At 37.8% G+C, this 16,133-nt stretch overlaps 1 protein-coding gene across 1 annotated transcript in view; it reads right to left on the bottom strand.

Moving 5' to 3' along the window:
• LOC131901270 (sulfotransferase 2A1-like) overlaps positions 1-14,011 on the bottom strand; it is a 38,237-nt gene extending 24,226 nt beyond the window's left edge. Inside the window, exons 1-4 of the mRNA XM_059252482.1 lie at positions 13,879-14,011; positions 12,584-12,792; positions 10,806-10,932; positions 2,085-2,179 (exon numbers count right to left, since the gene is read on the bottom strand). Coding sequence (XP_059108465.1) covers positions 2,085-2,179; positions 10,806-10,932; positions 12,584-12,792; positions 13,879-14,011 — 564 coding nt within the window. The remainder of the gene's footprint in view (positions 1-2,084; positions 2,180-10,805; positions 10,933-12,583; positions 12,793-13,878) is intronic.
• Between the last annotated feature and the right edge of the window lie 2,122 nt (positions 14,012-16,133).

The raw sequence follows: 16,133 nt of genomic DNA, 5'->3' as shown, positions 1-16,133 counted from the left end.
TAAAAGTTAACACCTTAACTGTCATTTGTACCTGCTGGGAGAGGGAATGTCAGGTTTCTCCACTACAATGCCCCTGTATATATTTAGTACTCCAGGGCAGTCTTCATGTTCAGGAGTAATTGACCTACATGCAATAGACTCCACAGTTTTGTGTGTGTTTTGGGGATGCTTTCATTTGGTTACAGCTGGTGTTTTTATTTTTCCTTTTTTTATTATTAGAAATTTTCAATCCATTTTACATACCAACCACAGATCCCCTTTCTTTCCTTCCTCTGACTCCCTAGCCTCCCCTCTCTAACCCCCATTCCCACCTCCTCCAAGGCAAGGTCTCCCATGCGGTGTCAGCAGTGTCTAATACACACAGTTGAGGCAGGTCCAAGCCCCTGCTCCTGCACCAAGGCTGTGTAAGTTGTCCCACCATAGGCAGTGAGCTCTAAAAAGGTTGCTCATACACAAGAGATGGATCCTGATCACACTGTCAGGGTCCCATTAAGCAACAAACTACACAAATGTCTGTCTATAAAAAGGGCCTAGAACAGTCTCATGGTGCTTTTCTCTTTTGGTATTGTTTTCATTTGGGGACTATTTTTTGACAAAGAATTTAAATTTGGGTGGGTGAGGAAAGGGAAATAATTCTGAAGGAATTGTGGGAGGGAAAGAATATGATCAAAATATATTTAAATTGCCCAGCATGGTGGCACACACCTTTAATCCCAGCACTCGAGAGGCAGAGGCAGGTGTATCTATGTGAGTTTAAGGTCAGCCTGGTCTACAAGGTGAGTTCCAGGGCAGTCCAGAAAAACCAAATATATATGTGTGTGTGTGTGTGTGTGTGTGTGTGTGTGTGTGTGTGTGTGTAAAAATTTACAAATTGTTTTAAACAATAAAAAATATAATAGGGAAATCAATACAAAAAAGTTACAACTACCAGCTGCCTTCATTGTCACCAGAGTCTACTTCTATAAGGTAAAGAGTGGCTGTAAGATTCCTTCTCCTCCTTAACTAAATTTTTGAAGAATTCTAAGGTGGGAAAGTTTATTTTTCTGACAAACTGTTTGCTCAGTGCATTTTTTTTCTCAGTAAAAATTACAATTGATATTTTTATCTGTGATATGTAAATGTGTAAATGATGGTTACTTTTCACCTATAACTTCCAAACTACTTAAATTTTTGGGTTGTTGATCAAATGAGAATACTGTTTTGCTTATATGTTTGGTTTCATTATTATGTGCCCATCATTAGAGGCAGGATTTTTTAATTAAATGAACATAAAATACACAAATGAACTTCAAAATTAGTTTCCTTAATGGTCTTTTGAAACAATGTCTCTTGTAGCCAAGGTCTCACACACACCAGACAACCAAGGATTACCTAGAGTTCTATCTTGCAATGCATGGTTTAGAGTTATGTGACACTCTTCCAAGATATGTAATTTTTTTATTTTTTAAAATAAGAGATATTTGAGACACATACATATTATTAAGGATATTTATAACCTTCAGCAGTTCATTTCAGTGAAATGAAACCTGCAAAATCATATAAGGTTAGGGGCTATCTGAGTATTAAGATATATTTCATTACTTAATGTTAATACATTTTAGATATTATCTTCTAAAACTTTTGAAATTTCTAGTGTGTTCTAGCTAACCATGTGGAACCCTCTGTACTGCTGAGCAAAGGACACCAACCTCCCTGACAGATTGCATGCCTTTGCCCTCTTGTTTTCACCAAAGGGAGATGGCATTCATTTGGACACACCAGTGAAATGACACTGTTTACCCCTTCCCCATTGACCACTGGGTTATTAGCTGTATCGAATGTGGTGTATAGACAGAACTGGAAAACCAGTAGAACAAGTTTGAGCTACCACACCCTACTTCAGGGTCAAGTAGGGTGGACAAGGAGGCTGAGAGGAAATGCCAGATGCAGGCTAATAAAAGACATAGGGTGTAATCTCATATTTAGTGACTTTTCATGAGCCTACCACTGATAGTGTAGGTACAATGGGAATCCTGAGGAGTGTGGGATGCTGTATGGGGTAAAATGCTAATGGATTGTATGATTGCTGTAAGAATGACAGTTACCTTTTTCATGTCTTCATAGCTCAGTACCAGGAAGTTGTCCCTTTCTCTCATAGACAGCCAGGCACAGGTGTGCTCAAACCATGATCCATATGGCACTGTGTGAATGGAGTAGAGAAATATTGATTACAAATAATCAAACTGAGGTCTGCCTGATATTCTTCTCTTCTCTGCAAATGAGAGGCAGCTTTACAAAAAAATCCAGTATTTACATAATTCAGTGTGATATTTTGCCTGTGGCCATGTCATAGAATCAGCAGCTGGCAACTGAAGTGTAGGTGGTTAGTTTACCAGGAAGCAAAGCTCAGATGAGTGAGTCTTAGATAGGCAAGACCTTGATGGCTTTGGCCCCAGAATGTCTCTTGCCATTGATGCTGTGCTGTTACATGTTTACCATTGATATTTTCCTCTGTTTTTTTCATGGTATGAATGGGTGTGGGGAAATCCCCACTGCCCTTAATTTATTATGACTATCCAGTGGAAATATCCCATTCTCCTGGGCATTTCTATCAGTGGATTATTATAAAGATGATTTCTTCCTAAGCTATTCTATTTAAAGCAAAGATTTTATACAAAATAATAGTATAAGGTTAAATGGAATTTTGATTATTGAGGGTTTTTAATATAGTAACTGATTGTGATAGAGGTTAGCTTAGTAGAAAAACTAATAAAGTCAAAAACAAGATATGGTGTTTCCCTGCCCCTGACAAATCAGGGGCTGCAGAGGATAGAAAATAAGAACAAGGAAATGTCACACAGCTAGTTTTTCTTGAGGATTCATATAGACTGTGGCTTAGGTTAATGATTAAATAAAATAATTCTTTTGTAGAATATTATTTTAAGGTGTGTTACGTTTGTTTAGGTTGCATTTGTTTAACTCTGTGAAGTTGCGTTATGGTACCTGTCTAAACACCTGATGGTCTAATAAAGATCTGAAGGCCAATAGTGAGGCAGGAGAAAGAACAGAAGGGGCTGGCAGGCAGAGAATATATAGAAGAATACTGGGAGTAAAAAAGACCAAGAAATGAGAAAGAAGAAGGAGAACATCAGGGTTCAGCCACTCAGATACATAGCCAGTCCCAGTAGGAGTAAGAGTAAGATTTATAGGTGTAAGAGAATGGGAAAATCCCAGAGGCAAAAGGTAAATGGAATAATTTAAGTTAAGAAATTCTTAGCCAGGCGGTGGTGGCGCACGCCTTTAATCCCAGCACTCGGGAGGCAGAGCCAGGTGGATCTCTGTGAGTTCGAGGCCAGCCTGGGCTACCAAGTGAGTTCCAGGAGAGGAGCAAAGCTACACAGAGAAACCCTGTCTCGAAAAACCAAAAAAAAAAAAAAAAAGAAATTCTGGCAAGAAACAAGTCAAATTTAGGTCGGATATTTACAAGTAAGCAAAAGCCTCCTTATGTGATTTATTTTGGAGCTGGGTATTAGACCACCTAAAAGAGTGAAAAATAAACAACATAGTTGTGTCCCAGAAGTTAAGCTAGCTCAAGTTCTTTTAATCTTAATGTTGAGATATGTGTTCATTGACTTAAGTGAGCATCATAGCTAAAACAAAGCTTCCAATATGACTTACAGATAGGATGAGATATTTTTATTAATAACTTTGAGATGAAAAACCTGAAGAAACCATATAAAGTTTAGAAGAGCACATAGTTGTGTGAGGGACTCATTGAGGTCAAGAAACAAGAACAAAGCAGCTTGGTTATTATTAGCAGATGGATCATTCTTGTTAGGATAGGTTGGTAATTAAAGATGAAGATTAATACCCTAATTCTTTAAATCCTGATAATTCAGAGATGGTGATTAATTAATTCCCATTTCTGCCATCTTCTTCCTAATACAAACAAAGCTATTGATGAATGAAGATACACTCTGAGTATTTAATAGACAGAAGACTGATTGTTTTTCATATATAATAATTTTGGTTTGTGATTCTTTCAAGGTTCTTTATAAGATTACCATTTGAGATAAGTAATGAAATGACTGACCCTTCCTTTGTAACCACAAAATCCAGCTTGCCAGTAAAAGACTGGCTGAGAAATATATCTTACTTGCTTTTATTCTGTTAATCTATACGAAGTTGCTGGATATGAATGTATGAGAGTTCTTGGGATAATTTGTTTTTCATCTAAAACATGTAATATGTAGGATGTTTAATCATTTAAGGGAAATTGGAAATCATGATTTCTAACTGTATTCATTGTAATCATTCACTTGAAAAATAGAATGAAATCACATTGCAATTTTTATATTGCCTGAGAAATTTTGTTGATATATAAGCAGTAAGAGAAAAATAAAGAAGAACAAACAGAAAATGATGGAGAAATACAAATGTTTGTGTATGTTTCCTCCTTTTTTGCTGTCCCAAGAGAGTTAAATTTAGTCCTCTCTCTGTCCCCAGCAAAGTTAGTTTTACTCCCTCAGACAGAAAATTCAAGTTAAGTGATTAGTTTGCTGACACCATAACTTCCCATTCATTCCTTGAGTTCCTGAAGGCTGGTCTTCATGGCAATGATAACATTTGTCACACACACACACACACACACACACACACACACACACACACACAAACAGAGAGAGAGAGAGAGAGAGAGAGAGAGAGAGAGAGAGAGAGATAAATAAGTAGATAAAATTTTGTTCATTAGTAAACTCATCACCTTACAGATTTATTTCTGATACCATGAGGAGACATCCGAAAGGCAAGCAGCAGTGACAAAGGCATGAGTTGGTAAAATGTGATCAAAACAATACAGGAAGCCAGAGGGTTCTGAGCATGTCCAGGTTGGGACTTTTTATTACCATCATGTCTGGCAAGCTCTATTAACCCCTTCTGAGGGAGATCTCTTCCCACTAACAACCACCTCTAAGGTTCTACAACTTGTGGATAGTGACTCTTTAATACCAGAGATTCTAAAACACAGACAGCTAGAGACGTTCAAGTCATAGCCTTCCACATTCAACCCAATGCTTCATTTACATTCCTAGTACTACTGTGATGTGTTTTCAATAGTCAGAGTGTCCTAAGTGTTCCTGGTGTAGTTATGTTGTCTCTTCATGTCTCACCCTCCATTGAGGGCTTGCATTGTTCCCCATTATCTAAAGAAGCAACTGAATCAAGTCAGGAGAGAAGGTAAGACTTAAGCCAGTGTCAGAGCAGTAGGATACATGAATTCAATGAATCTAAGATTTTATTGAAACCTGGTGGTGGTAAAGGATCTACAGAGAAAGTGTAGAGATAAAGTGAATTGCATAATATATGAGACAATTAAGTCCCTCAAAGAGACTAAAACCTGGGCTCAGGTGATGGCTCAATGGAAATCAATTGCCTTGTATGTCACAAGACCTGTGCTCATTGCATGAGTTGGCTGTTTGAAACCTGGGGCCTATGCCCGGTTGCTTGGCTTGGCCTGGGAGGAGGGGACTGGACCTGCCTGGACTGAGTCTACCATGTTGATCTCAGTCCTCAGGGGAAGCTTTGCTCTGGAGGAGGTGGGAATGGGGGGTGGGCTGGGGGGAAGGTGAGGGGGGCGGGAGGGGAGAACAAGAGAATCCATAGCTGATATGTAGAACTGAATTGTATTGCAAAATAAAAATTAAAAAAAAAACAAATTTAAAATAGTTTAATTGGCAATAATAAAAATATCTGTAACATCAAAAAAAATGTCCCATATAATGTTTGAATACTTGGTTCGCAGATGGTGTATATTTTGGGAAGATCAGCAAGTATGAACTTGCTGGAGGAAATATGTCTCTGGGGTGGGATTTAAGGTTTCAAGGACTAGGACTGTTTCAAGTGCTCTCCTTCTGCCTCCTGTTTGTGGGTTGAGGTGTGAGGTCTTAGGTGTTACCCCCATGCCATGCCTGTCTCCTGGTGCCATGCTTCCTATAATGGTGATGATAGACTCTTATCACTCTGGAACCATAAGCTCCAAACAAAGCATGCCTTCAATAAGTTGCTTTGTTCATGGTGTTTTATCACAGCAATAGAAAAGTAATGAATACACCAAGGATGCAAAGTCCTCATTACTGAAAACCTCAATACACTGAAGACAGAAACTGATGCAGATGTTAGGAGATGGAAAATGTTCCCATGGTCACAGACTAGAAAAATTCATGTTATGAAAATGCCCATCCTAGCAAAAGCAATGAACAGACTCAATATAATACCAATCAAGATTTTAGTATTATCCACAGAAATAAAAATAAATAACCTTCAAATTGATACAGAATGGTTGAATGCTCACTCCTAAGTGCAACATTACAGAACTGCCTCTAATGCTCAGGGATCATTGCAGGGTTGCTCTGATTGGTTGTTAAATAAAACACTGATTGGCCAATAGTGAGGCAGGAGGAAGTATAGGTGGGACAAAGAGGAGAATAAAGCTGGGAAGTGGAAGGCTGAGTCAGAGACACTGCCAGCCGCCACGATGACAAACAGCATGTGAAGATGCCAGTAAGCCACGAGCCACGTGACAAGGTATAGATTTATAGAAATGGATTAATTTAAGCTGTAAAAACAGTTAGCAAGAAGCCTGGTACGGCCATAGAGTTTGTAAGCAATATAAGTCTCTGTGTTTACTTGGTTGGGTCTGAGCGGCTGTGGGACTGGCAGATGAGAGAGATTTGTTCTGACTGTGGGCCAGGCAGGAAAACTCTAGCTACAGCCACCACCATGAGAAACATGCTGTAAGATACTGGAAAGCCATGAGCCACATGGCAATTTATAGATAAATAGAAATGGGTTAATTTAAGATACTAGAACTACATAACAAGAAGCCTGCCATGGCCATACAGTTTATAAGTAAAAAAAGCTTCTGAGTGATTATTTTATTAGTGGGCTGTGGGACTGCAGGGGCTTGGTGGAACCTGGAGAGAAACTTCCCAGCTACAGTTCTGTACAGTTTTTTGTTTGTTTGTTTTCTTTTTTGAATATTTGTCTACTCTTTGTATCAAGATGATACTTCAAACAATACTTTGATAAAAAGTCTTAATTTCCTTCTTTCATGTAACAGTTCAAGAAGTTTGCTCTACTCTGAAGGTCTGGAAATATCATCCAACCTGTACATTGCAGAAGGGGGAGCAGAAAGGATGTTGAAGCTGGAAAAGAGAAAGAGAAGGGCTGGAAAATGCTGACGTGTGGGCATGACAGAGCAAGTGTAGTTATGATCTAAAAGGAACTGAAGTTGCTGCAAAGATTCTGCATTAGACTAGGCCAAAAATGAGTCATTGTGGACTGAGGAAGATACTCAAGGGACACTAAACTCCATAATGAAATTATGAATACTGAATGATTCTGGGTGGTAGGAAGACACTGTCTTCAATTGTGTCCCCAGTGAGGTGCCAACTAGGTTTCCATTGGCAGTTCAAAACCCACATTCCCACACAAGATAATAATCGTGGTTACATTGGATGGGTCACCAATAAAGAGACATGAAAGTTATAAAGGAGAACTGTAGGGAATGGGGGTTACTAAAGGTGAGAGGGAGATAACAGAGGGAAAAGGGTTTCAATAAGCAGAACATAATTTATACATCTTTGTAATTTCTAAGGAACAAATTCAATAATAAATTCATACAAAAGCACAAACAATTCCAGATAATCAAAGCAACCTTGGAAAAAGATAGGACCTTATTTCAAGTTCTACTACAGAGACAGAGTAATGAAAACAGAAAGCACTAACACAAAACAAACATGTGGATTAACTGAATAGAAAACCAAGACATAAGTTCACACAACTGGAGACACTGTATTTTTGACAAAATATTGAAAACATGCATTGGGCCAGGCAGCAGTGGTGCACGCCTTTAATCCCAGCACTCAGGAGGCAAAGCCAGGTGGATCTCTGTGAGTTCAAAGCCAGTTCTGGTCTACAGAGTGAGACCCAGGACAGGCACCAAAACTACACAGAGAAACCCTGCCTTGAAAAAAAAAATTCATTGGAAGAAAAAATGGGATCTTAGGTACATGGTATTTTGGAAACTGGATAGTTATGTGTAGAAGAATGAATATAGATCTTAATTCTTTATCACACATACACAATACACAAATACACACACGCATTCACCGCAATCATAAATGTACCAAGACCCTCAACAGAATACACAAAACTTTAAAACTGCTTGAGGAAAATACAGGAAGTGCACTTTGAGAGGTAATCACAGGTAAGGACTTTCTAAATGCTACTCATCTCATTCAGAAAATAAGGCCAATACTCAACAAGTGGGATCCCATGAAATTAAAAGATTTCTATCGACCAAAGGAAATCATTAATCATGTGAAGATTCAGCTAATAAAATACAAGAAAGCTTTCTGAGTTATATGCTCCCAGACAATGTGTATCTAGTATCTACAAAGAAATAACAATGATAAAATATTCAATATGAAGAAAAAAACTGGAGCAAAAACTTGTGCTATGGAACCAAAAAGTATACCATAAAAGAAAGACAGTGCTTCATATGTATTTTTAAAGTGTTCATCATCATTAGCCATCAAGGAAATACAAACAGAAACTAAAAACTATCTAGGACTCCATCTCATCTGTCAGATTGGCCACTGTTATTAAAAAATATATATGCCACAGTTGTAACATAGAGAAAACCTGTCTCAAAAACAACAACAAAGACAAAAAATGGAAAAAAAACAAGTAAATGTTTGAAGTGTATGTTGATAACATTTAAGAAGAAAAGAAAATTTAAAAATAAAGGAATGAGAAAGGAGTAGATGCAGATAATGGACAAGACTGTTGAAAGAGAATATAGGCTAATGTTTTTCTAGTTCTATATTTCTCATGGATTTTTGGGTTTTGTGGTCATATATTGAGTGAAATATAAACAATATTGAAAGTACAACATTTAATATGAAGTTTCCCTGCTTCTCTTTTGGATACCAATTCTAAATGTATACAAGAGTCTCAATAATTTTGGTGAATCCTGTTTTTATTTATGTGCAAATTGTTTTATAATAAAATTTAGTTTTTAATTTTTTTCAATTTTCAGAAAAATTGTGGGGAATTAAAAGCACTGGTATGAGTGTAAACTATACAGCCATCATTTAAATGACTATGGTATGCATTCAAATGCTTTAAACAGAAATTCCACATGACCCAGCTATCAAATCTTAGGTATATATTCAAACTAGGTAGGTATATACTACTATAGACTTAGATATATACAACTAATAGGTACTTGAACATTTGTGTTTGTTGTAGCTCTGTTCACAATAGCTACAGAACAGGTTTAGCCTAGATGCTCATCAATTGAAAATAGATGATATTATGATATATAGATACAATGAAATTTTGTTGAGCTCTAAAGATGAAATTAGGAAATTCTCAGTAAAATAGTTGCAACTGGAAAATATACTTAATGAGGTAACACAAGCACAGATAGACAAACACTGCATCTTTTCTCTCATACTTGGATCCTAGACAAATTCTTAGCATGTTTACCTTGATGTGTAAATAAAGGAGAGGAAGGCAGAAAAGAACCATTAGAAGAGTAGCAAGAAAAAAGAGACCTTAAGGAGAGAGAAGTACCAGGACACATATGGTATCAGTATGAATGAGGGAATATGAGACTGATTGTGTTTATACAAAGATGGGGTGGGTAAATTGGGATAGAATTAACAAAAACCAAGAATATATGAAAATGCCATATAGAAACTCATTAGTTTATAAGCTCATTTAAAAATATATTAAAGAGTTTAAATCAAGGCAGCTTTCATGAACAGATACTACTGCTCCCAGAAGCTATTGGTTTAAAAATGGAAACTCCACTGCAATTATTGGGATACCTCCCTAGGAGTTGTTGCCTAAAATGGGCCTGAGGTTGCAAATAATCTAGGCAATTGTCACTGTTGTCAGTTGCCCACAAAAACTAGTTGGTAAGACCCTATTTCTAAAGGCAACCTTATAGTCATGTCACAGAACATAAGGAAAACAAACTGAGAATGAACTGAAATATGTCTTTCTCCTGAATAGCCCTCATTGTTACTGAAGGTTTTATGTAGGCTACTTTTGGGAGATTCTTGTCAATAATATTACTCAGCTATGGACACTGATATCTATACTTCAACCATCCATACAACATATGCCCCCTGATGTAAATAATGGCAATTGTGGTATCAGAGTAATGAATCATTTTCTGATTGAGAAAAACTCACATCTCATACAGTCAACATGGTTAACTCTCCACGCTGGAGAGGGAATAGGTCCTGGTGATGTTGCTGTCACTGCTGTTCTGCTCACCACAAGCTATAACATCTTCATTAGTACTGGAAAAACTAGATACTCCAAATATTTCCAGGATGGTATATCACTGGTCAAGCCGTAGCTGTGCCATTAGGCAGTGGCTTGTGAGAACAGGAAGACTTCACAATTAGATTTATAATAATAATGATCCTTGGATCAAGAGTTTGGTAGAGTGTAGAGCAATAAGCTGGAGTCAAGAGAAAATTACAAAATATACTAAAGGCTAGAGATATAACCAAGATATATAACAAAAATGGCATTGGAAGTTGAACCCCAGCAATAAATAAACAGAACATGGTAGTGGGTGCTTATAGTCTTATAACTCATTAGGTAGATGGAGGCAGAACAGACCTTCAAGGCAATCCTTATCTGTATAGAGAATTCAAGACAGGCCAGCCTAAGCTATATCACACCTTGTCTTCACAAATGTATCTCAGCCTCCCTCAAACCCTATATTTAAACAGGACACTCACCATTTCCTTTGAGGAACCATTCAAAGTAAGTTTCTAGTGACTCTGGCATCTTAATAAGGTTTGACTTATCCCAGAAAAAATAACCAGACACAAGAACATCTCTAGGATTTCTGAAAACATAGATCACCTTAAATAGAAAAACATGCAAATGAAGGTCAATATAGTATAAACCACCTTATATATGACACAGTTTATATAAAATGTTAATTGAATATCAATGAGGTTTCTAAAAGCATTTGTTATTTTTATTTGAATGAAATATAAACAGAAGTGCAAAATATCTATATTTATAAAAATCTTTTATAATTTTATTTGATTTACAAAAATGTAACAGCAAAATGACTACAGTCATTAATATTAAAAAAAAACAGCAACAACAAAAAGCCAAGATTGATTCAATACTTATAAAGATCAATATCTTACTGTGAGAAAGACTATCCATCCACTGTGAAAGAATATCTCATATACAAAGAGTAATGGATACTGTGCTAAAGCTATGTGAAAAACGACAAACTAATTGGTTTCTATAACTGTAAATATGAAGAAAACTCTAAAAAGAATCATGATGCAGAGTTTAATGCTAATGTTTCATTGCACAATGGTGAATACAAAGACACATGAGCCCCTAAAAAAGTGCTGAGATGGAGAGAAATAGGCTTTCCTTGGGAAAAGCATAGCAATTGGTTATGCAATATCAATTTCTTAGCCCTGAAAACTTACATACAGGTAACATTGTGCATACTGAGAAGATTGTACCAAGATATGTAGGAATATGTAGATAAATACACAGATGTAATAAAAAAGAGAATATAAATTTGAAACACAGAAAAGAGTGGTATAGTAGTGAGCCTGGAGAGAGGAAGAGAGAGGAGGAATAATGTATGTAATTATAGTATAATCTCAAAAATAGAAAAAATAAATTTAAAAAGATAATTTTAAGGAAATGAAATTAATATTTTGTATCAATGCTCATTTTGACATTATAGTATAATTCATCTTTTAGACCTTAATTTCTCCAGACACAAGTCTCCCAAATCCATATAAGACACACACATATAGTTTAATGGTCACAACTTCATTGTGATAGTTTCAAAAGAGATTATTTTCTATGTTTGTCTTTATGGTTTAACCATAAATACTTATAGGTTCTAAGGTGGAGGGACTTCCAAAAAACTTTCTTATTAACAATAAACTGTGGTAGGTCAGAACCTGTATGTCTCTGGTTCCTTCTGGAGATCTTCTTTCAATGATGTCAGTGATTCCTGTGGCTATTGATCTCAGTGGACAGCTAGACATAGCAAGACACAGTGGATACAGAGAAGCCATGATTGTTGAACAATCTCTCAGATTACAACATTAGTTCCTGGTGAGGCTGTTTCCCCTATAAACAAGTCTGCTTGGGTGATTCACCCATTTGACATGGGCTATATGAAGAATCAAGATTAGCTAATTGACTTTTATCACAACAAAACAGTAATATCCACTGTACACTAGAATTTGAACTCAACTTGACCTGTATGTGTAGTCCCTGAATGCCCTACTGTAATAATACATTTTTTTTCATACATATGCCCAGGATCACTGAGAGATGGTTGATATCCCAGTACTCTGATACAGTCTGTGAAGGGGACATATTAGCAGCACCTAGTGTGTGAGAATCCCAGCTTTCCTCACCAAATCTACGCAGAGTGCATTTCAAGCAGATCTCCAAGGCCCATCATGGCACAGTAAGTTAAATGTGCATTTGGCCAAAGTATTCTCAACCACTGGACACTGACCTTGGCCTTGGATCTGAAGAAAGATTTGGGGAAAAGATGAATAGGGAGGTGGGAGCTCATGAGGCATGGTCCTTCCTTATTGATTAACATTGCATATCCATTTTGAGTCTCTATCCAGGGTGAGCGTTCCCAGACCGGCACAGATTGGATCCATTTGGGATTCCCCTTGGTCTGAATCAAGCAAACAATCTCAATCAGCCAGTTAGTTCCTGAACAAGAAGGAAAAGTTATTGTCATTCATTTCAAGAGCACTGTGAAAAGCTTTAAATAGAAAATACAACCATATAATTTACACTGCAGCTGTTTTCAATCACAAAGGCATGTGGTATTCACAATATTCACATGGTATACATACAAAATATATTCTTCCAGCACACTCAAAATGCTTCAACTAACGAAACTGAGAATCTTTACTCAGTAAACTCTACCTGCCTACTGAACATCCCCTCCTTTCCTAAAACATCAACATTCTACATTCTGGTTCAGTAAATTCAACTATCCCAGATATTTGTCAGGGATTCAGTCATGGAATCTGTCCTTGAGATGGGGATCCTTTCATTTAATACAATGTCATTAAGATGCATCCATCCCGCAGTGTATATATGAGTACTGCTTCCCTTTTGTAAATAAATTCCTTTGTGTCTATTCACCATACACACTTGTATTTGTGAGTATATGCTTTTTGTCAGTGGGTGTTTCTCTAGCTTTATTCTCTGGGCTATTATTTGAATCCTCTTCCTGCAGTTTACTGCCCTTGGATTTTCCATGTTATTGCCCTTTGATGTTAGCAACCTAATACTTAACCAATGGTTACTGCTTCTGCCATCTACCAATACCCCTCCCCCAGATGACCATGATGCCTTTCTTGGTTACCTGAGTTTTGAGAATCTTTCCTCTACCTGGAGAAGGCCCATGGTAATTCTTCTAGCTGACATTGTCCCCTCCTCCACATATTCTTACATTCATGCCTTTTTCTCTTGATGCTATTTCATCTGTTTATTCTCATCATTATCTCTCTTCTACTCTCTTCCTCACAGAGACAAACCAATGCCAGAATCCGCTTTAGGAAATACTGTCATTGTTCAGTAGTAGTGCTTGAGCTGCTCCTCTGACTATACCGGTTAGGTTAGAGATCTTCCTCTGAGTAGAAATGCTCTCAGATACAGCTCTCCATGACCACAAATCATTGAACACATGAGATATATAAGGCATTCCATTCACCACCATAATGAATGATTATTAAAGCCCTAACCTTCCACAGACAGTTCAGAATCATTCTCAATGATGTTTCTTACCTGACTTTGGGTAAGTCAGTATGACTGTGTCTTCATCTCTGATCACAAACTTATCACGACTTTCTTCAATTATTTTTTTTTCATACCCTATAGCAGGGAAAGGTATTCCTTCAAACCAAATGTAGTCTGACATCCCAAAGAAATATTTCTTGGTGCTATGATAATTCCAGTCTTGGCCACCTGTTCAGCTTAAAGCAAATGCTGACAGGTAAAATTTATAGTGCAGGCAAAAAAATCATTAGCATCCCAAAGTTTGTTCTGAAATGAGCTGCTGATATGAAGAAATATAGATAGATTGCAGAAACCAGTCAAAGGTTGCTGTATTAAGCAACTGTGAACTTATTCAGTGCTTGTTTTGGAGAACTGTGAGCCTTAGGTCATGACCCCAAACCAGAAACTCAAAAATAAGTACTTAGACATAGAAATAGGGCTTAATTTAAAATAATTTCTAATAGACTCATGTGGTGGTATTGTGTTCCCTGAAATATTGTGCACCCTAATAAACTTATCTGGGGTCAGAGACAAAACAGCCACAATATTAAACATAGAGGATAGGCAGTTGTAGCACATGCCTTTAATCCCAGCAGTTGGGAAGCAAAGCTAGGCAGAAATCCATGTGTTCAAGGATACAGCCAAGCATGGTGACTCAAGCCTTTAATCCCAGAAAGCCAGTCTTTAATCCCAGGGAGTGATGGTAGAAGGCAGAAAGGTATATAAGGCGTGAAGACCAGGCACTAGAAGCATTTGGCCTGCTTAAGCATTTGGCCTGGTTAAGCATTCAGGCTTTTGAGAAGCAGTTCAGCTGAGACCCATTCTGGATGAGGACTCAGAGACCTCCAGTCTGAGGAAACAAGACCAGCTGAGGATCCGGCAAGGTGAGGTAGCTGTGGCTTGTTCTAGTTCTCTGGTCTTCCGGTTCACCCCAATACCTGGCTCAGGTTTGATTTTCTTAATAAGAACTTTTAAGATTCCTGCTATAGACTTAGCTTTCAGAATGATTTCAAATGGGCAAAAAATTTAGAGACCATAAAAAAAGGTTGTCCTGAAAAAAATGTCCTGTACAATTATTTTTAAAAGTAGGGATTGTTTTTGATAAACTCATAGTGCCTTCACTGCACCATGTGATCCTCACCCTCGCTTTTCTCCTCCATTGCCTTCCCCCTTTTCCTATATTCATGATTCCTTCTTTAATTTTCACTGCTATGTTTACATGATCACACGTTTATATAACCTACAAAGTCCATTTAGTTCTTTTTGTATGTGAATATATCCTCAGGTGAGCACTTGGGATTGAACACCAATATGGGATTTCCCCTCCTGAGGCAGCTGACTCTGTTTCCCTCTTTCAGCAGTCATTGACCTGCTGTATTCCTTCATCTAAGGATAAGATGATGTCAAAACTTCCCCTGTCCTTATTAGGGTAACAACTGGTGCCATTATGAGGGTTCATTTGGGTAAATATACTGTTGAGAGTTGATAGGTGTATTTTTTTCTATCATGTCTATAGGATATATGCTATCAACATATCTTCAGGTTCTGGTGGGCATTCTGTCCCCTATTCTGCATTTTTCCCAATCCTTAGATAGAAGGGATTCATTGTAAGTAAGTTGTGCAACTCTGTGAGTTTGTTCCTGGGCTTTGGCACCAAAATGTGACTTTTGCAACTCTGGGGGGAAGGCATCCTGACTATTTGGGGAGTCAGGTGACACCTTGAGCTTCTAGGACAGCTCTGACAGTTGGAGCTGCAATGAGAAAGCTCAGCCCTGGAGGGTGAAGTATCCTGGATACCTAAAGTGCTAGGACAGCTCAACCCTGCAGATATTCCAGATATCTTGAGCTTCTTAAGACAGCTCAGCAGTGGAGGGAAAGGTTTCTCAGATACCTTGAGCTGCTAGGACTGCTCTGTTGGCTGGAGCTGCAATGAAACAGGTCAGCCCTGGAAAGGAAGGTATTCTGACTGCTTGGATGAGTCAGGCCTGGAGCTTCTAGCTCAGCAGGGAAGGGTATCAAGAGTCAGACTAGACATAGTGTGGTGGGGGAAGTTCTCCCCACAGGATTTAGCAATCCAGCTCCTCTTCTGCAGAGCCACTACAGCTGAGCTTTTCTCAGCCTCCACTTAATGGGTGTTCCTAGCAGAGCTCCACTTCCCCATCCTAAAATGTTGCTTTTTTTGCTTCACTCCGCGAAAAGTGAAACCTCTGCTGAAATGTAGCAATTTCCTTCAGCTCCAGTGAAAAGTTCTTAACTTTTTCAGC

This window comes from Peromyscus eremicus, unplaced genomic scaffold (assembly GCF_949786415.1).
Source record: "Peromyscus eremicus unplaced genomic scaffold, PerEre_H2_v1 PerEre#2#unplaced_67, whole genome shotgun sequence".
Taxonomy (NCBI): domain Eukaryota; kingdom Metazoa; phylum Chordata; class Mammalia; order Rodentia; family Cricetidae; genus Peromyscus; species Peromyscus eremicus.
Note: the sequence above shows the minus strand (reverse complement) of the source record. Positions and strands in the feature narration are given on the sequence as shown.